General features: G+C 39.7%; 1 protein-coding gene across 1 annotated transcript in view; it reads left to right on the top strand.

The window, feature by feature from the left end:
• MSH3 (mutS homolog 3) overlaps nt 1-21265 on the top strand; it is a 118750-nt gene that overhangs the window by 50781 nt on the left and 46704 nt on the right. The window contains exons 12-13 of the mRNA XM_010578093.1: nt 3419-3528; nt 14924-15056. Coding sequence (XP_010576395.1) covers nt 3419-3528; nt 14924-15056 — 243 coding nt within the window. The remainder of the gene's footprint in view (nt 1-3418; nt 3529-14923; nt 15057-21265) is intronic.

The raw sequence follows: 21265 nt of genomic DNA, 5'->3' as shown, positions 1-21265 counted from the left end.
ATGAAGTTAGTTAAGTTGGTTTGCATATCTCACCGAGAAGGTTTAAATTATTTTAAGTAGGATCAAACTGAAGGAAGATTATGTTTTCAGAAGCATAAATGAAAGTTAATCTGTGCTGACTTTTAGTATGTGAGTTAGGAACCTTATGGCACTTGACTAGCAAAGAACTTTCCTGAAGTTTGAGTTCTTGAGCAACTGCATACAAGTGATATGACTGCAGTAGGGTTTGTTTTTTCTTTTGTGCTACTGCACAGACCTTTAGGCACGGACTTAATATAACTTGTTTAATTTATTCCAGTCATTTTCTAAAAAGATTTTATGGCTAAAGGAAAAATATGCTTAAGTATGTTATGACTGGAAGTACTTTATGTAAGGCATTGTTGGTGAACAAGATCAGTAAATGAACATGCAGTTGCCACATCTTAAAGCCTAAACCGTATCATAGAATGGTTTGGGTTGGAAGGGACCTTAAAGATCATGTAGTTCCAACCACGTGCCATGGGCAGGGACACCTCCCACAAGACTTGCTCAAAGCCCCATCCAACCTGGTCTTGAACACTTACAGGGAGGGAGCGTCCACAGCCTCTCAGGGCAACCTGTTTCAGCGCCTCACCACCCTCACAGTGAAGAACTTCTTCCTTGCATCTAATCTAAATCTGCCATCTTTCAGTTTAAAGCCATTACTTCTTGTCCTACCGCTACATGCCTGTATAAAAAGTCCCTCTCCAGCTTTCTTGTAGGCCCCCCCTTTAGGTACTGGGAGGCTGCTATAAGGTCTCCCTGGAGCCTTCTCTTCTCTTCTCCAGGCTGAACAACCCCAACTCTCTCAGCCTGTCCTCACAGGAGAGGTGCTCCAGCCCCCTCATCATTTTCATGGTCCTCCTCTGGACTTGCTGAAACAGGTCCATGTGCTTCTTATGCTGGGGCCCCCAGAGCTGAAGGCAGTACTGCAGGTGGAGTCTCACCAGAGCGGAGTTGAGGGGCAGAACCACCTCCCTCAACCTGCTGTTACACTTCATTTGATGCAGCTCAGGATACAGCTGGCTTTCTGGGCTGCACATGCACATTGCTGGGTCATGTTGAGCTTTTCGTCAACCAACAGCCGCAAGTCCTTCTCCTCAGGGCTGCTCTCAATCCACTCATCACCCTGCCTGTATTTATACTTGGGATTGCCCTGATTTGCAGGACCTTGCACTTGGCCTTGATGAACTTCGTGAGGTTCATCCCGCCCCCCCTCTCAAGCCTGTCAAGGTCCCTCTGGATGGCATCCCTGCCCTCCAGCGTGTCAACTACACCACACGGCTTGGTGTGGTCTGCAAACTTGCTGAGGGTGCACTCAATCCCACTGTCCATGTCACCAACAAAGATGTTAAACAGGGCTGGTCCCAATACCCACCCCTGAGGGACATCACTTATCACCGATCTCCACTTGGACATCGAACTGTGGACCACAACTCTTTGAGTGTGACCATCCAGCCAATTCCTTATCCACCAAGTGGTCCATCCATCAAATCCTTGTCTCTCCAATTTAGAGACAAGGATGTCATGCAGGACAGCATCAAATGCTTTGCACAAGTCTAGGTAGATGATGTCCATTGCTCTTCCCTTATCCACCAACACTGTAACCCCACTGTAAAAGGCCACCAAATTTATCAGGCATGATTTGCCCTTAGTGAAGCCCTGTTGGCTGTCAGCAATCACCTTCTTATTTTCCACGTGCCTTAGCATAGTTTCTAGGAGGATCTGCTCCATGATCTTGCTGGACATAGAGGTGAGACTGACAGGCCTGTCGTTCCCCGAGTCTTCCTTTTTTCCCTTTTTAAAAATGGGGGTTATGTTTCCCCTTCTCCAGTTAGTGGGAACTTTACTGGACTGCCGTGACTTTTCAAATATGATGGATAGTGGCTTAGCCACTTCATCTTCCAGTTCCCTCAGGACCCGTGGAGGTATCTCATCAGGTCCCATGGACTTGTGCACCTTCAGGTTCCTTAGATAGTCTCAAACCTGATCTTTTCCTACATGGTTGGTTCTTCATTCTCCCAGTACCTGCCTTGGCCTTCTGCGACTTGGGTGGTGTGGTGGAGCACTTGCCAGAGAAGACTGAGGCAAAAAAGTCATTAAGTACTTCAGCCTTCTCTATGTCCTGGGTAACCAGGTCTCCCATTTCCTTCCAGAGAGGGCCCATGTTTTCTCTAGTCTTCCTTTTATCACCGAAGTACCTATAGAAGCTTTTCTTCTTGCCCCGATGTTTGTGGCCATATTTAATTCTATGAAGGCTTTAGGTTTCCTGACTGCATCTCTGGCTGCTTGGACAATGTCTCTCTATTCCTCCCAGGCTACCTGTACTTGCTTCCACACTCTGTAGGCTTCCTTTTTGTGTTTGAGTTTGTCCAGGAGTTCCTTGTTCATCCACACAGGCCTCCTGGTGGTTTTGCCTGACTTCCTCTTTGTTGGGATGCATTGCTCCTGAGCTTGGAGAGGTTAGCCTTGATTATTCACCAGCTTTCTGGGGCCCCTCTTCCCTCCAGGGCTGTATCCCATGGTATTCTACCAAGCAGATCCTGAAGAGGCCAAAGTCTGCTCTCCTGAAATCCAGGGCAGTGAGCTTGCTGTGTGCCCTCCTCGCTGGCTTAAGGATCTTGAACTCCACCATTTGATGGTCACTGCAGCCAAGGCTGCCTTTGAGCTTCACGTTCCCCACCAGCCCCTCCTTATTAGTGAGAACAAGGTCTAGCATAGCACCTCTCCTCATTGGCTTCTCTGTCACTTGGAGAAGGAAGTTGTCATCAACACATTTCAGGAACCTCCTGGATTGCTATGTCCTGCTGTGTTGTCCTTCCAACAGACATTGGGGTGCTTGAAGTCCCCCATGAGGACCAGGGCTTGTGACCATGAGGCTGCTCCTATCCCTTCTATACAGGGCCTCATCCAATTGGTCTTCCTGGTCAGGTGGCCTGTAGCAGACCCCCACTATAATGTCACCTGTCCCTGCCCTTCCTTTAGTCCTGACCCATAGGCTCTCTGTTGGTTCTTCATCTGTCCCCAGGTGGAGCTCCATGCACTCCAGCTGGTCATTGACATAGAGATCCCTCCTTGTCTCCCTGCTTGTCCTTCCTAAAGAGCCTGTATCGTTCCATTCTGACACTCCAGTCATAGAAGGCATCCCAGCACGTCTCCATGACACCAGTAAGATCATAGCCCTGCAGGCGTGTGCACATCTCTAACTTCTCTTGTTTATTCCCCATGCTAAGTGTGTTTGCATAGAGGCATTTAAGTTGGGCCCCCAATGAAGCTGACACTGGCTGGAGTGGCGGGAATTCCTTTGTGCTGCTTTTAAGCATCATAGTGTGGTGAAGATCCTTTCACTACATCACTGATTGTTCAGTTAAAAATAATTATGCTATTTTTATTCTTTTAGACTGATATGAAAACAAAAGGAAGCCTACTGTGGGTCTTGGATCATACTAAAACTTCCTTTGGACGTCGAAGATTGAAGAAATGGGTGACCCAGCCCCTCATGAAATCCAGGTGAGATAGTTCTTTATCTTGGGCTAAATCTATGTTTTATAATTACCATGTTGAGCATGCCCAATGTATTTATTTTTCCTGAAAACCTGAGATCCATAGTAGAGTTTACATAGGAAATGATACAATAGAAGATGTGGATGTTATATGTAGGTTTGAAAGAGTTAAACCGCTCCGTTTGGGCACAGAACATCTGAGTGGTTCAGAGGATTAGGTTTGGAGCAAGTTAGAAATTCTTATGCAGAAATCAGATTAGATACCATTCTAATTCAGTATCCTTTTTCAGGCAACGGATGAGGATTACCTGCTGTTGGAGGATGTTTTATTCCTAAACTTGGCAATTAATGTTTGATGTCTTTCTTGCTTCACAAGTATTTACATCCTTAATGCATTTAATTTGTTCTAAAGTAGCTGTTGATGTTTCTGTTATCCCTGTACACAGTGTATTGCATATGAAAGTATTTCTTTTTATTAGTTCTGAAATGTGATAATTGTTTGGTCATTCTTGTATTTTGAGCTATGCTTTATTAATGCTTTAGGAATGCTTTATTTTATAATACTATCATGCTTGGTTTTACTTCTCTGTCTTGAAATGGACTCCCATCTTTTCTGATTTCTCTTTGCAGGCTTTATTGGAGTGTTATACTTGAATATGTAGTAAATAACAGTATTGAGTGCATGGAATGTTTGTTGCCTGCATTTTAAGTTTTTGGATCTATTCCTTTGAATGTGTATTCCATGAGCATTGTCAATGTAGAGTTTACTCAGTTGTCACTTTGTTTACTTCAGCTATGGCATTCAGAAAATCCTTTTGGTTTGGTTATCTAAAATAATTTTTCCCTCTGTTTTACCTTTGTAAATATATTAAACAGTTTTATTTTTTTATTAATTTTTAATAGTTTTAAATAGTGAGGTATACCAATGTTTTAGCGTCTTGCTGTTGTTGGTAATTTACAAAAGTTTCTACAAATGCATTTTTCTTCCTTCACCAAATTTAATATATTAAAGTAATATATTTCTGAAGCATCACTGCTAAATTTTATTAGTCTTTTTGTAAGGATCTTTTCTCAGTAGTGTAAGAAAAGCACTTAGCTATTTTTTCCCTCCTATTTTGTTAGTTTAGCATATTAGAGACCCTTTTCAATTGCAGAAGCCATACCAGTTTAACTGTTTCACACTGCAGTTTCTGACAGGGATTTAATAGGTTGACTTCAGTATGTCTTTTTTTTTTTTTTTTTTTTAATTCTTCTGATAATTTCCTTTATGTATCTTACCCACTTCAAAAAGGCTTTTGATGCAACCATCCTAAATAGTATTAGACTTTATGGAAGTTGATTATGTGCCTGGTGTTCACCTTAAAAGCATATACATAAAATTTCTGGGCCACTTTACAGGAATAAATTGAAATAAATTAGTTTATTTTTTTTCCTGCCCTTGAGGCACCTTACTACCTTTTGGGAATTGTTTGTAAAGCTGTCAGAGGGGGGAGCCAGAGCACAGGCCCTGGTCTGGTGTGGTGGCAGCACTGAGGATGGGGACCTGAAAATGAGCACCTCTAGGCATTTTGCTCCCAAATGATCACATATGTGATGCAGCAGGTGAAATACCATTCAACAGTAAAATAGACAGGGTTCTTATCCGGACACAGAGAATAAAAAACTGCTTGCCTGGGGACTTCAGGCCTTTTTTCTTAACCAGTAAATTTAATTTAGATTCTCCCTTGTCTCAGTGCAGAACCAGCTTTACAAGTTTGCAGTTTGGGTTTCTTCTCTTTCTCCTCTGCTCTTTGGTACTTCTAGAGATTGATACTTCCATTTTTCAGCCTTCTTTCTCAGTATGGAAAGAAGTTCCATGGTTGGAGATGACAGTACTCCTCAGCTGAAGCTAATAAAGCTATTTTGTTCTGTGTATTTCTCCCTTTCTGACTCTTAAGTTGTAATTTCAAATACTTAGTCCATCAGACATTTGGCAGTATTGTTTCCAGTAATGCACACAAATGCACTTAGAGAACATTCTGTAATTGTAATTCACCTGTGCCTCCTGGAGTGACATTTTCAGAGGAAGTAAGATTTCTGTACTGTATCTTTTCCCGTCAGTGGGTAGGTGCATTTCCCTTGGTGTATCAAAAAGTGAGAGGGTGTAATTACTGCTTTATGCCTTATAGTTGAAAATCACTTGGGATGATGACTAAATTTCCAGGGGAGAAACCATACACTAGGTTGAGTAAAGGTAGAATGTGTACAGACAGCTCATTTGGGCAAACTTGAAGATATCCATTAGATTATCGGTGATGTAATACATTTAGAGACTTACAAGAAAAGGTTTTGAGCATTAGACATGTGTGATCACTTATTCACCTAGGTATACAAAGATGATGAGATAGGAATGTATGAGTCATTGAGGACTGATCTTTTTAGGAGAAATCAGGAAAGTCATTGTTTTTTGTAGGTGTTACATCTTTGTGGATTATAGAAGCATTATGTCACCTTGCCTATCATGCCTTTGAAATGTAAGTTCCATCCAATGCCTTTCTCCCCTAACTTCTGTAAGGGGAGTGGAAAGAAAAGGAGATGGAAAGCTGAGTTGGTTGGAACATTTCTGACTGAATGAAACGTGCTGTTTCCTTGTCGGGCAATGGAGTTTCAGCAGGAGAAGGAGTAGAGCTGTGTGGCATTAGTAGTCGACAGCAAAAGGGCTAACGACTGGTCTCAGGTTACAGTGTTGTAACACAATGTGATCTTTATGTCTTCATGTGTGTGCAGCATTTTAAAATCATTTCTTTCCTAATACAAAATTGATCTCAGAACCTCTGAAGTTGATGTGAAACAGTCATTGCTTTTTCAACAGCTACAGGAAGACAAGAAAGATAAGCTTAACACAGGCCTGGTTAAGCAAACCTGGATCTGGTTTGCATCTTTCTTTTGTTGTTGTTGTATATTATGGTTATGTTGTCCTACGGTGGTAGTATAAAAGAAACTGCAAGGAAGTTGTTGCCCTGCATGTGGACAATCTGAAGCTTCATCTCTGCAAAATGTGCCTTTCCCTGTCTTTCTGTTATATCCATGGTCACTCCCTCCCACCCTCATCTTTGCATCTCCCTTTCCTGTTCCCTGAGTGTTATGACTGGCTCCAAGCTATAGCAATGCTGCTTACCCAGTCCAGAGTCCAAACAGAACAGACAACTGTGGAACAAATACTGCATCCTTTTCCTCATTGAGTATTAATTTGTGTCTGTGCCTTGCTCAACTGCTCATTCTTGCACGATTTGTAGGGAATTTCTTTCCTTGAGATCAAACAAACACCTTCCTCGACCTTGTCAAGGTTGGCTGGAATTGAACAGAGTTCAAAACTGAAAAAGGCATATGAGTAGCACAATTATATGGAGATTTATTATTTCCATATTAGATCTTGCCGTAAAGCTAATAACGCTGTGACTAGGTGCTTAAAGTAGAACTTGAGATAGATGATAGATGTATCGTACTGAGCAATTTATAGCCGCTGTAGGGGAATATGTGTAGAATTCCATTCCTGTGCAGAGAACTCTGTGGCCCGTAAGTATAGAAAGCATTGCATAAGAGAAATTATTTTTTTCCCCCTAGTCTGTTCCTGGAGAGGTAGAATATCCTTTAAATACCAGTGGGTGGACATCATGAAGTGTCATTTCTAGTGCTGTAGCCAGGGAGAAGGTAGAGACTTTGCTATCTAAGTGAAGGATAACCTGGAAAATGCTAGTGTTTGCCTTTGTTGCCAGAGTGCTTAGTTTATGAGTTAGAAGAGTATCTAGTGCAAAACTTTAAAAGCTTAGGTGTGGGGGGTGGATAACTGGAAGTAATAAAATGTTTGTTGTGTGTGTGACATGAACATATTACTTTGTACAATGCTCTTTCTTCTCTTTGGGGTGATATCTGCTGTTTTTTGAGGGTATTTGTGGTTTGAAGTAGCTTAAACAGAGTGAGTGATCCACAAGTACCTAAACTGTATTTCTTTAATATTCTGTTGACTCTCTTAATTTTTTAATATGTTATGTATGATGTGCAGAAGCTAATGTAATGAGCTTAATGATAAGATTATGGAGAGCAGAATGCCCTAAACATAGAGTTCAGAAGTCATGCAACTTCCAGCATGGAAAGCTTGCTCAAGGCTTTGGGGTGAATAGGCTTTGCCCTTGTCAGCCTGTGTTAAATAGGAAAAAAACCAACTCTCTCACCCACGCACACAATATCACATCTATGTTTTGGGGAAACACATGTCAGTTCTGGTGTACTGCAAGCCACAGAATATGCTTAGTGTACTGGAGTAAATACAGAGCAAAAAATTAAAAGCTTCAAATGTAACATAGTGTGCCACAGGAAAAGAATGGTGATCAAAGGTTTCATTAACGTTTTGGGCCTCCGCCGTAACAGAGAACTTGCGACATAAAAGTGGGCAATGCTCACCCCACTTGGAGGCCTAAGGTCCCTCTCCCTGCTTTCTGTGTGGACCCTGAGCTGATGGCAAGGTGTAGCCAGAACAAAGCTCAGTGTTTTCTCCGTGCTCCCAGTGCGCTGCCCCAACCAGCAGCCTGCTGGTATCTCTGGCGCCAGGGTGGTGGAAGAAGGCTGGAGACAGAGAATTCTCTCTTAATTTTTCCAGACCATTAGTATAAGTTCAGAAGCATGGAATTAATTCGTTAAAAAGTATTCCAGACCTCATCAAATACATACTGACAAAGCCTCTTTTTGGGTGCTGCAAGGTGTATCAGCAAATAAAACACTTAAAGCCTTGTCAGGATGAGCTCACCTTTTTGGCCCCAGATTCAACCCAACCTGTTGATGTATTTCAACTTTGCTAATGATGTCGTTCATGTTCTTGTCTCCAAGGCACACAGTTTGCCAGAAGTGAATATGGGACTTCAGTGGTTTATTTGTAGTCAGTTTATACTCATCTGATCTTTGTGTAGTTAAAGCTGATGTTTAAATGTCAAGGAAGGAGAGAAATTGTATGTATTTAGAGTTGCCAAAAATATCTTAACCTTTGCTTTGCAGGCTAGAGAACCCACATTTTTAATTACCCCTAAAAAATAGGATTTCCATTTTTTTCCTGTGATTGTAGTACCCTTGGTGCCCCATTACTTCCAGTTCTGGATAAGAAGATGCTTTTATTGAGGCTGAATTGAAGCCTTGTAGGATAGTATTAATAGTTACTATTAGTCTGAATATACTTCTGTCTGCAGGAGCATAGGATGACTGTAGCTTTAGCAAATTCAGAACTGCAGACAGTTCCTTATCTACCACTAAAGAAGAGAAAAAGTGTAAACTGTTATTACTAATGCAACATAACTTTTATTTGAAGGATATGTACTGTAGAACTGAGAAGAAGAAGATCCCTTTATAGTGATGTTGGCAATGACATGTCTTTCCTAATATAAAAATAGCTTGTTCTAAATCCTCTCCTTTGAATGTACTGAGTGCTGTTTTATTTATACTTCTATACACAAAGTACAGTCCTAAAGGAACGCCTTTCAGGTTTGACTTTATCCTTGTTCCCATAATTAGAGAGATCTGGGCAGTAAAACAAACTACCTAAAGGTCTTTAATGAAACCCATCTTCACAGTTAAACTGGTTACCATTTGATATCATCATCTAGAGCAGGATTAGAATCTTATTTTGCAGCAGTGACTTAGGAATAAAATCCATCTATCCTACAGCAGAATTTAATGGGCTAAATTTTCCTCCTAAGAATAAAAATTTTATAGCGTCAGTGCCAATATAAAATGCACAAACACGGGTTACAGCATATGCCTGAGATCGCAAAATTGTTGTAGTAAAGAAAAAGATTGCACCATCATCACATACATTCATTCATTTTTGCTAGCTATGTTTTGGTACCATTGAATGCTGTGTAACTCCTTATAAATGTAGTAATCAGGCATTCATTCATGTTGGCTAAAGTAGCTAACAGTTCCCTTTTTTGGCACAAATAGCTGAAATATATTGTGTGTGAACATAAACAAAAGTGTTTGATTACCATTTGCATATTTTATACATTCTTTTAACAGATGTGAAGGCAAAGTTTATAGTACTTGTATATTGCTGTTAAGTATTTGAGATCCATTCAGGAATATTGTCTTCTCATGGCTGCATGTTTATTTGGGGGAACGTTGGACCTCTCTGGAGGGGTATGAGACATGAGGAGTTTTGAGAGTAAATTACCCTGTTTCTCCTGCACATGGGAAAACAAGTGAACAGATCCAGAAGTATGTTAAATTTTTTTAGGTTTCACTTAAATTTCACTGTAGTAAATATGATAAAATTACCCTTGTTTGTACTTTTTCATTGTGGCTAATGCATAAAATTACAGCGGTCACAGCACAATTTAACAATTCAGAATTTATCCCATAAAGTTAGATTCTAACCTAACCACTTAAGTAAAAAAGCCAGAGATAGACTGGGTTTTTTGTTTGCTTTTTCTTTAAAAAGACATATACAGTTTATTGATTGCATAGTGGTAATTCTACCACAGCTTTGGGTTTTGATGGCATTAATTGCTTGTTATGAAAGAGAGTGGTCTAAAGCAGAAACACTGCACTGTATAACATGGTCTTTAACTTGAACAACTTATAAAGTCTGTTTGTAAATTGTGTTCTGAAGGAAGGTCAAGAAAATCAAAATGTATAAGTAAGGAAAAATATAAAGCAACAGACGTCAGAACAGCCTTCACCTTGTCCTGTGTTTGAAAGTAGCTAGTATCAGAGGAGAGTATAAGAACAGGGCAACTGGATGATGTTACCTCCCCAGAGCAGTCTCCCAGCTTCCACCAATTTGCAGTTCAGGGACTTTCTCAGGCACAGTTGATACCGACATGTATCTTGCATTTTCCCAGTGTTTAAGTAATACATTTTCTTTCTTTGAAATGCTGTAGTTAAGCAGGAGGCTGCTAGGCTTTGATCTAGATAATGTAGTTCATGGAGAGCAACATTTGTTGTTTCATACCCTTCATTATATTTTTTCAGGTGTTGAATTCTTGTGACTGGTAGTTTTACATATTGCTGTGGCCTCTAAACAGATTTAATAAAATTAATTTCAGTTTTATACACTCACTGTACTTGAGCTATGTCCTTACCATGATGAATGAACTCATACTTCATGCATTTATCATAAGTTAAGAGATTAAGTTAAGAGCTTTCTGATAAATTTGTATTTTTTTACCTTGTATAAAAATAAATCCTCGTATGACTGAAAATTTTCTGTGGTTCTTATATAGCAGTTCTATTATCAATTTCACTCTGCTTTAAATGTAGTGATATATCATCACATCTAAAAATGTTAGGTTTGCTTCACTGTACAAGAGATCAGCAGATCTGCTAGCACACTAGCAACCAGCAATCCTATTTAGATTGTTAAGATGTTCAGATGTTAATTCAATGCAGTGCGTTTGTATCTGCAGTCTTCTGCTTTGTTAAAATAATTTTTAGTTCAGGATTCAAATATTTTTGTATTTGCTAATTTTCTGTATTGTTCACATCTCTAGCAGCAGAATAATACAGGGTATTATCTCATGATTTAATTTCAAGTAGTTCTTTTAAAACACTAGAATAAAAAATTCTGCAGTTAAATTTTGTTATGTTTAAATACATTGCAGAGTGATTTTAGTATTGTATTAATGATGCTATTATTAGATGGAGAGTTCGGCAGAAGTAAGCGTATTGCTTTTAGTCAACTGACTTATGTTACATTATTTCACAGAAGATTATTTGGAAAATTGGATAGAGCTCAGATTGCTGACATGGTTTATACAGATGGGAAAGAATAGGCTAATATTGCACCTAAATAGAGAATGAAGCAGTAGCCAGTTTATAAAATGTGAGACAGTTTCTTAGCATAAGCTGTTGAGTTTCTTTGTATAATGTTAGATTCAAATCTTCTAGTAGTGGAATTTTTTTCCAGATCACGCTGAGCTTAGAACCCCAAACTGTACATCAGATATGCTGAATAACTGTGCAGTGCAGAACAAATTTCTTTTGAGGTAGTTTAACAACTGATCGGTATAACATATTGATGCTCAACAAAATGTTTATTAGTTTAAGTAAAAATATTTGATTTTTAAAAGCATACTTTGAATTTCATCATCTGGCTGTTTTTATCGCCTCTCTTCCCTGTCCTTCCTTCCTCATACATGTGGAGTTCTACCTAATACTTCACTGTACCTTCTGGCTTTTGAAATAGGAATGCCATTATGTTTTGTTTACAGGTGGAAAAAATGGGTCATTTGATACTGGATGCCATTTTCCTGACCCTTTCTTATTTGTAGGATTAAAGCAGAAAAACTGTATGGATGCTTAGTTTTAGATTACTGGAGCTACAGTAACATAGCCATATGTGAGGATGATTAAAGTGCAGATTAAGCTTTGAAGAGAGGAGTTTTTTGAATATCTGCATCTATTTTACATATTATTGTATGTTTTCCATTGGCCACATAGATACAATCATGCTGTTTTAAATTAAGTGACAGTGTTCTGGAACAGAATTCTGCTGCTTACATGTGGTTTTTATAATAAAAATACAGATCATTTTCTGCTTTAAGGTACATGTGTTTATAATTCAACATTTCAATACTCCTTCACACAGAGGAGTGTTCCAGGGTCTCAAGCACAGCAAATTTTAATAATTCTCCATGAAAATGTAATTGTGGCTGATGATACTGACCTTTCAGAATTTCAGTGTAACCGTTTGCTAGCTTCAAAGCTGCGTACACAGGGTATTTTATTACTTTGTCACTGATACTAACACTTCTCAATTTCCTTTCTATTATCCAGCTGTAGTTTAGAGTGCCTCACTAATTAATGTACAAAGCTTAAATCTCTGCTGTCTCGAATACACTGTGTGCATGCCAACAGCTTGTTCTTTGGTTATTTGGTTGCGTAACTTTTAGTAACCCTGCCAGTCTACACCAGATACGTGATTGTGGCTCTCAAGGATCGGATTTAAAGCTCAGATATGTTCTGTGCTGAAAACAGCCCCTACGGGTCTGAGCAGTTGCACCAATGGTAGCTGCTGTCTGCTGCTGTTGCTTGTAAGTTGCCTGGCTGCCCAGAGGAATGGGAGAAATGTTTAATTTTGTGCGTTTGGCATTGCTGGAGGAGTGAAACAGTGATGGGGAAGAAGGTATTCCCGTGACCTGCAACAGGGCTGCTAAGCAGAGCCTGTGAAGTCTGACTTTTCTGTTTTCCTTAGGGCTGGGAGAAAGCAGTCTTTTATGATAGTGGAATATTTTGGGTCCTGTAGTGTGATTGCAGAGTCTGCCGTCCAATTCAGAGATAACAGAGTGAGTTCCCAAGGTCAAGACAGCAGAGTCTGTCCCCAGTTCACACGGTGGCTGTGGAGGAGTGCATCTATCTGCGCTCCAGGTAGATGGTGGCAGGTGGGGCACTGCAAATCCTGGCGATGTACAGCGAGGCTGCTCTGGGCATGAATATGTGTCACTTGTGGCAGAGGAGGGGATGGTTTTGCTGTTTTAGTATAAAGCAGTATGTCACTGAAAAAATCCTGGTACTTAAATGCCGTTAGATTTACGTGTATCCAAGTGCACATCCAGTCATGATGTTCTCCCTTTCACACGCAGTGTAATAAAATTTCAAGGGCTCATAGATTTAGCTGTCTTCAGGAGCAGAAGCCTCTAGCTGTCAGTCTGTTGTAATGTCTGCAGCCTGTTGAGCTGCCTAATTTTGTTGATTTCCTCATGGATAGTATTTGTTAGCAGCTACAGTGGCAAGTGGCATGGCAGTTCTGCAATAAAAGCCATGGGCAAGACAGGCAGTCTTCCCTGAAATCTTACATTTTAATTGCATCCTTACTTTTCATCCTTGTGTGCTGGCTGAGCTCTAAGCATCTCGCTGGTCCATGAGAACAGACACGGGCTGGGCTGTATTTGCCTTGCACACTCTTGGCTAGTATATGAAGTGTTGGTATCAAAAGACTGCTTTCCTCTTAACCTGCAAGGGTGGACGGACACACACATAGCAGCATGGGGATTTTTGAACTTTCTTGTCTCAGGAGGAGAATGTTGTGATAAGGCTTAGTTGTCGTTCTGGGAGAAAACACAAGGATCTTAAAATAAACACTGGGATGTCTTGAGGATTTTTAAAGTTTCTTGGAACATTATGCTCCAGATTCAGCCTTACTTGCCGGGAAACTTTCTGAATGCTGGCTAAAGCCTTCCCATGCGCTGGTACCCACAGAGTGTGCCCAGTGGCAGGTTGGTGCGGGACTCTGGGGAAACATACCTGGAACAGATGGTTTTTGTTGTGAAACCTCTGCAAATCTTAGCACAGCTTTCACCTAGTTGGCTCTGTTTTGTAGTGCACACAGTCACCTCAGAGATAAAGCCTGAACATGGAAAAGCTACATTCAGAGGAATCATGCTATTTAGCTTTGACACATCTCTTCCACTGCTGTCTTACAGTGAGCTAGCTACCTTTTGCTCTATTTCCTTTGGGCTGCATGTGCTGACAGTGCTTTGGTTCACTAGCTCATGAAGATGAACTCCTAACCTCTATGTTTTGGATACACCCATGTACCCCTGATATCAGTCTTTTCCCTAGAAGGAAGCATTGAGACAATTTGGTTGCACAAAAGGCAGAAATGGAGTTTATCTTAGCTCTGCTATCTACAGCCAGTTCATGGATATATTGGAAGTTGTAGCTATGCCATTAGCAGCAGTGTGGCTCAAGGAGAACCTTGGCAGTAGGTTGTCCATTTTAAAGCTCTTTTCTGACAGTAGCTGGAAGAACATGATTGCAGGGAAGGTGCAAATAACTATAGAATTGTTTCTTCACTTAAAAAGTGTTTTCTAATTGAGTGACTTCAGTCCTGAAATATGGAGATTAATGTTACAGGGTTTTAAAAAAAAGAATGAAAGAAACCAAAAACCCAACATGGTTCTGATTTGTGTAATTACCAATTGCTGGTCTGGATCAAAAGTAGAGGGGCAAAATGGTAACCGATATCTATACTCTGTTGGAATAAAGTATGCTACATAGAGTTCAAATGTAAACTTCCCCCTTCCCCTCCCCCAGGTACTTGTCTGCAAATCTAGGGTTGGATATTCAGGAGTCAGTATTGCTTGTATTACATACCACTAGAAGAATGTGTAGACATAGGTACTGAAGTGTATATCTGGCTGTTTTGAGCATAGAGAGGGATCCAGAATCTTGCTTGCATCTTGAATCAAAGCCTAAACTTCTCTGCATTTCTTAATTCTTCTACTTACCTACTCATGAGAATGTGGCCTTATTCAAAGTTTAAAAAAAAAAACACAACAAAATCAAAACAAACTAAAGGAAAAAGTTCACTAGGTATATGCCTTCCCCTCAGAGAAACACAAGTTTTATTTATTGATCTTATGATTATTCTTTTACAGTGAAATAAATGCCCGGCTTGATGCTGTGTCTGAAATTCTACTGTCAGAATCCAGTGTGTTTGGTCAGATTCGAAATCTTCTTTGCAAGCTGCCAGATATAGAGAGAGGCCTCTGCAGTGTTTTTCACAAAAAGGTATACCTGTAGTTACCCTAATTTATTGTTTTCTAAATGGCGTCATTCTATCTTAATGCACTTCCATAGTTTTCACGTTTGTTTAAAAATATTTTCTTCCTAGCAAAACTGAGGCTGACATAATAAAGGGATGCAAGTTTATAAAAATTGTTTTTGCCTTACAGTAGAATCTTATTTTATTTGTTATCAGTGATATGTTGATAGAAGAAATGTCCGAGTAGGGTTCTAGAATACATACATCGTATTGCTAATGCTAACAGGAAAAACATCTATGGTACTCATGATTTAGTGGCTGGTTTCGTGAGAGGGGATGGTGCAATAGGTCCTTGTGCCATAAATTATTTCCCTTTAAAACAAAGCATTGCATTCTGTATGCTTATCTAAAATCACACTTGCAGGTAAAACCACTTGGCTGTAGTTAGCTGTTTTCAAATGAATGTTAATTTGTTTATAAATTCTGTAATTTGGATCTCACTTGCACATTTTAATAAGAATTACCTGTAATGAGACACTGACATTTCTTAGTTGAAGCCGGTTAATGTTCTAATAGCACCTGTGCAGTACTTCATGTTCTTTTATTTCACTGTTATATTTAGAGGTTTTGACAGTTTGGTTTAGATAAAGGAATAGGTGGGTAGAGGGAGAGCAAAGTTGTAATTTCTTTGGAAGGTACAGCACAAAGGTTTCCTCTCTGAAAATCCGAAACTCAGTTTTCATATAATTTTTAAAGCCCTCATGTGTTAGAGCATTAGGCACATGGAAAGACTTGCATATTTCAATGAATGGATACAGAGGTCCAGCCATAATGAACTTTATGAAAAGAGGGAGTATGCACCAACTTCTCCATCCTCTAAAATGTACCATTCCACATGATACAACTGTGTTTTCAGAACAGCTGTCCAGGAATTACATAGTTCACTTTCTAATGGTTTAACTCATTTCAGGTTGAGTGGTATGTAATAAGGTTTGTAGGGATACATCTGTATTTCACAACATTCTGGCAATCCTCCACTGCTAATCTGTGCTTCCTTTTTTTTTTTTTTTTTTTTTGTACTAGTCTGTATCTGTTTTTTCAGGTGTCCCTTCCTGTTGTAGGACTGCTTACCCTTCTCAGCTTTAAAGCTGGCATTTAGGTGGAGCCATTCAGAGACCTGGGATTTTCATGTGATTTTTGGAATGAGCTGACAATGTAGTTTGTGTTAACAACAGCCACTGTGGCGTGATGATACATGTTTAGTGAACCATATGTTGGAAAGAAGTTGCAGGAGAGAAGTGCTCCAGCAGAATCCTTAGGAAGGGGAAATGAAGGGGAAAAGCTCCAAGCATACACTTTTCCTTTGATGAATTAGCTTCACTTGGTAAAAATCTAGTTTGTCATCCATTGCAGAACACTGTGGAGAGCACCCTATGCACTGAGTAATCCCTGAAGATCTTTAGGACTTTGAGGAGATGACAGTGTCCCTGAATGACAGGGACTGTTTTGAATAAAGAATCAAAAGCAGACTCTGGGAAACAGATTCTGCAGTCTAGACAGACAGTGAATAAAGTCTGAAGAAAGGTCCCTACAAAGCAGATACATACTCAAGAGCATTTACTGGTTTTCTTGAATATTTGGGGTTTTTTCAAAATACCCAGTCAATGCTGCCTTTCCAGTTCTGTTAATTCCAGATGTCCATCTCCACACGCTCAACATGAGGTTCCCTGCAATTTCATTCCCGTTAAGGGATCCCAAACTGTGAGTGGAGTGCACTGGTGGCTTAACTGAAGGAATGTGCTTGTTAATTCAGTGTTAACTGCAGGAAAAACAGGTCAATGTAACAAGTATTTAATCCTTCAGGCCCTTTAGATTTCAGTGACGTTAGTATTTGAGGAGGTATGTTTCATGAAGGGAGACCTCTGAAGTGTACAGAGACAGCTGGATTGTCTCAGTTGTTTCAAACATCTTTCATTCATATCAGCCACTGCAGAACTTTTATTGTGCAATGCACTTTGCACCAGTAACCTCAAGAGGAGACAGAAAAAAATTTAAGGCAAAACAATGGTCTGGTTTGGGACTGACTTTACAAGGCAAAGCATTCTTATGGGAACTCTTCTGGTAAATGACATCATTGTATATTTTCCTGGTCTGACTGTTAATTTTTTATTTTTTTTTTTTTACTAAATCTGCTAGTGATTCTTATCTGGTAGCATCATTCAAATTGGCAATTGTTAATCTGACCCTCAACAAGTTCTCATTACCCCAAACCCAGACCACCAAAAGTGTTTGCTGATCTACCCCCAGGTACGAGCAAACTGGAATTAGAACAGCATTCTTGTAGTAGGAATTAGGTATTACCTTGGGGGTCATATTACCAGCTCCAAGTTTGCTCCAGCCTGAAAAAGGACTATAGGAATAGTTAAGGAGACAAGAGCAATGTTACTGTTGCTATGGCGAGTGGAATTAATACAAGGACTGGTTGTTCTTCTCAGTTCCTGCAGCTCCAGCACCTGACATCTTGCCAGGCAGAAACACTGTCAACAGCAGAATGGCCTCACCCTTCTCCATGGCAAGAGAAGGATGGCTGGAGATGAACTGTTTGAAGAGTTGTTGGTAGCATTCAGAAGCTGACTTCGAAGGGAAACTGAGAGACAGGGAATTGTCAAGAGTTTTGTCTTAATAGTGCCTGGAGCTGATGCAGAATTAGGTCTTGCTGGAAGACACATTGGTTCAATGTTTTCCATAACCAGTTCAGCTATGCCCTCTAGCCCCTGGAGAGACCCACCAAATAATAGAACAAAAGTTAGACCATGTGCATTTCTTTTTGTGATCTCCATCTCACGGCAGTGGGAAATATGAATGGCAGGACCCTACTTTTTTTGTCTCAGTTAAAGTGATGACTGCTTAGCCTTGCCTTGGGGTGCACAGAATGGCAAGAGAGCAGTCAGAGACCTATACTTGAGTCACTCTGAAAACCAGTACAGAGTAAACATGCCATCAGTACTTTTAGAAATGTGTCCTGCAGGGCCATCCTGATGGCGCTTGCTGGTTGCATGCCTGGTTTCATGCAGTGTGTTTCAGAAGATAAATATTTATACAGGCTTGATGCATAAATGTTTATCTTATTTGTACCCTTTGCTCAATAAACATTATTTTTTGACTAAAGCTCAGTCACCAAAGTGGACAGGAATCATAACAAATGGTCATTGAATTTGCAGAACACATTAAAGTGAAGCTGCTTCACTGAATTCCTACAGAAGGAGTGAGGTCAATAATCAAACCATACCAGGGTGTGTAGCAAAATGTCATTTCAGTTTGTTCTGCTCTTAACTTCAGCTGTAGGCTCTCCCTCGTTTGGAGCTCCTCACAAGTTGCTGCAGTTGGGAAAACCTGTTCAATTCTGAATCAGTGTCTAAAAATTTGCTGCCCACTTACCAGGCTGCTCACCTGTGCAAAATAAAGCAGGCAGTTGCTACAAGGGGGGTATTTGCTCCTTCACTGCCTACAGCCTCCCTGTGGGATTTGCCTTTCAGTTTTCTAGTGAGTACGTCACTACTTCACTGTCATGCTCAGACTCCTCAGAGGAGAAGGGTGCTGCTCAGCTGGGTGCTAAGTGTTTAAAATCTTTCACATAAGCTTGTCAACCAGAATGATGCTGAAAATGTGCCCTTCCCTGGAAGGTACATTTGATACTTCATTGAATATGGTGTGATTTTCAGAAGATTCAGAGAAAATTGTTGTGTTTCTGATTTTTTTCCTCTTATTAAAGCAATACCTGTTATATGTGCCAAGGAAATTATTGTTTGTATAGAATGATTAAAATAAATTCTCCCCATAGCATAATATATTGTTGACTTCAGCTAACACATCTTATGTTTTTTACATTTTTTCTTCTAAGGTAGCAGTATGCACATCTTGTATATACTGTACTTTTAATCTTTTAAAGAATTTGCATCACAGATATTTTTAGATTTGCAATACTAAATGCTGATTTGAGCAAATTGTTCCCTGTTAAGCTGATTAATATAAATAATGTCATAACAAGGGGACATAGTAACCTTAAAATTAAATACCTCATTTTTCCTAAAACAAAAATAGTATGCTCACTATACTAAAACCATAAAGGTAGCTGTTACAGTTTGAAAGGAGTGATAAATGTATGCTGCATTTCAACTCCCATTTTTTTTATTTGAAATGCTTTTGATTGGTCAATGGCTGTCAGCTGTGGGTCTCTGTGGCTCCCTTATAGATCTGTTGGAAACAATTTCACTAATGCAAACAGGGCTAAATTGCTTTCAGTGTTGTTGAAAGGCTGTTACATCTGGCATACTGCTGTGGATGTTTCGTGGATTCTTCTCAGTGGCAGCCATACTATTTTCAATACAGTTTGATAAACTGCTGGTTGAAACTATTGTTTGGCATCACTGTCAACTCTGAGGTTATTTTTCTAGTGCCATAGAAGCTGTAGCTATCATTGACAGCATTTCAAAATTAGACTTCAAAAATAGCATTGAATAAGCTTGTGAGAGTCTTCAGTGTATGCAAGACTATTAATCCTGCTTTATGTAAACCATTTTTACTGTATTTTAAATGCTTCTAATTTATAACACAGTTATATATCTTTTGTAATGTTACTTAGGATTTAAGTAGAATCAGTCCCACTTTAATGGAGCCCAGATTTTCGGAGTTACTTTTATGCATTTGTTCCAAGTTATCTGTTTGCTTAGTAAATAATTTCTGCGGTGCAGCCATTACATTTTAGATGCAAAGCCCTGCAGTGTTACTAAAATCAAGCCAGGGGAAACAGTAATACTCTGAACAAGCACAAAAGGGGTATGTTCACCCTCTTTCTTGGGAATGCTGTGTTTAACAAAGTTGGTTGCAGTAAAGCATGTTGAATTTCCCATTCTCCAAAGGTACTGTAGACTGTAGCTCACAGTAGAATCAAATAGGTTTTAACTCATTAGATGACTATGATGGTGTGTAGGCTATCAGAGTTGCTGTAAGAATCTTCAGCATGTTCATTAAGCATTCTTTGAGAAATCTCATTATAACTTTCAGGGTTGTTTACAGTGTCTTGTACATGATCAAGGTTGGTTGAGTTCCCCCCCCCCCGATACCTTTATAGGTGACACTGCCTTGAAATCTAGCTTCCTCCCTTTACTGAAGCCTCACCTTCACCAGCCTCACCACCCTTATTGAAGAACACCACAGGCAGGTGTTCATATGTATTCTTCAAATCTTTTGCTTTTCCCACCCCCATATAGATAGTGTACTAAATTAAGTCCCTATTTTGTTCCTATTTTTAAAGAATAATTAAAAAAAACAACCAAACACCACCTGTTCAACTGATGTATTTCATAGTGTCCATATTTGTTCATTCTTCTTTTGGACATTGTTCTTCTATGAATCACTTGATGCTGTCTGTCAGGGACCTACTTTGCAAGTTCGTGTGGCAGGGCTTTCAGCCTTTGCCTCCTTGAGTACATTTTGTAGTCAAGGGAAGTCTTGCAGAATTTTATCCTTTATCTGCTTCAGGGTTGATGATGATGATGCAGTCAGTCATACTGTATTTTACTTTGACTTTGAGTCCAAGCCTGGATTTATCATTTGTTTAGTCTTTCAGAGCTTTCCTTTGTGCTTTGACTTCAAATGCCATTGACAGATTTACTGCTTTATTGTTTTGTTTTATTTTGTTGTCAGAGCTTTTACAAGATAAAATAAGTAAGTTCCGCATTATCAGAAAGATGTTGATAAATTGCAGCAAGTGCAGGGGAGAACTAAAGTTTTCATGAGGCTGAATAATGGTTTGTTTATGAAGAAAGATTAAAAGATTATGGTTTGGTTAAGTTGATGATTAAAGGAGAACAGAAGATTTAGAGATACTTGAAGGGTGTTAACAGCAAAGAAGGAGTTGAGTTAGTGCAATACAAAAGAGTAAAACTAGAGATATTGGGATTAATTTAATGGAAGGGAAATCTAGGCTATCTGATAAAACTTTTACATGGTGATACTTATCGCTTTATGGATTAGTTTCTGAAAGGAAGTGGTAAGCACATAGTTTCTTGGAATATAAGGGCCTGAGAACAGACAAAAAGAAAACTCATGGAGAAAAATTGAGCAGTTGCAGGGAAACCACCTGTCGTGGTTTAACGCCAGGCAGCAACTAAGCACCACGCAGCCGCTTGCTCACTCCCGCCCCCCCCCCCCCCCCCCCCTCCAGTGGGGAGAG

The sequence above is a fragment of the Haliaeetus leucocephalus genome, unplaced genomic scaffold, assembly GCF_000737465.1.
Source record: "Haliaeetus leucocephalus isolate CR32 unplaced genomic scaffold, Haliaeetus_leucocephalus-4.0 Scaffold598, whole genome shotgun sequence".
NCBI lineage: Eukaryota > Metazoa > Chordata > Aves > Accipitriformes > Accipitridae > Haliaeetus > Haliaeetus leucocephalus.
This window is presented reverse-complemented; position numbering and strand designations above follow the sequence as displayed.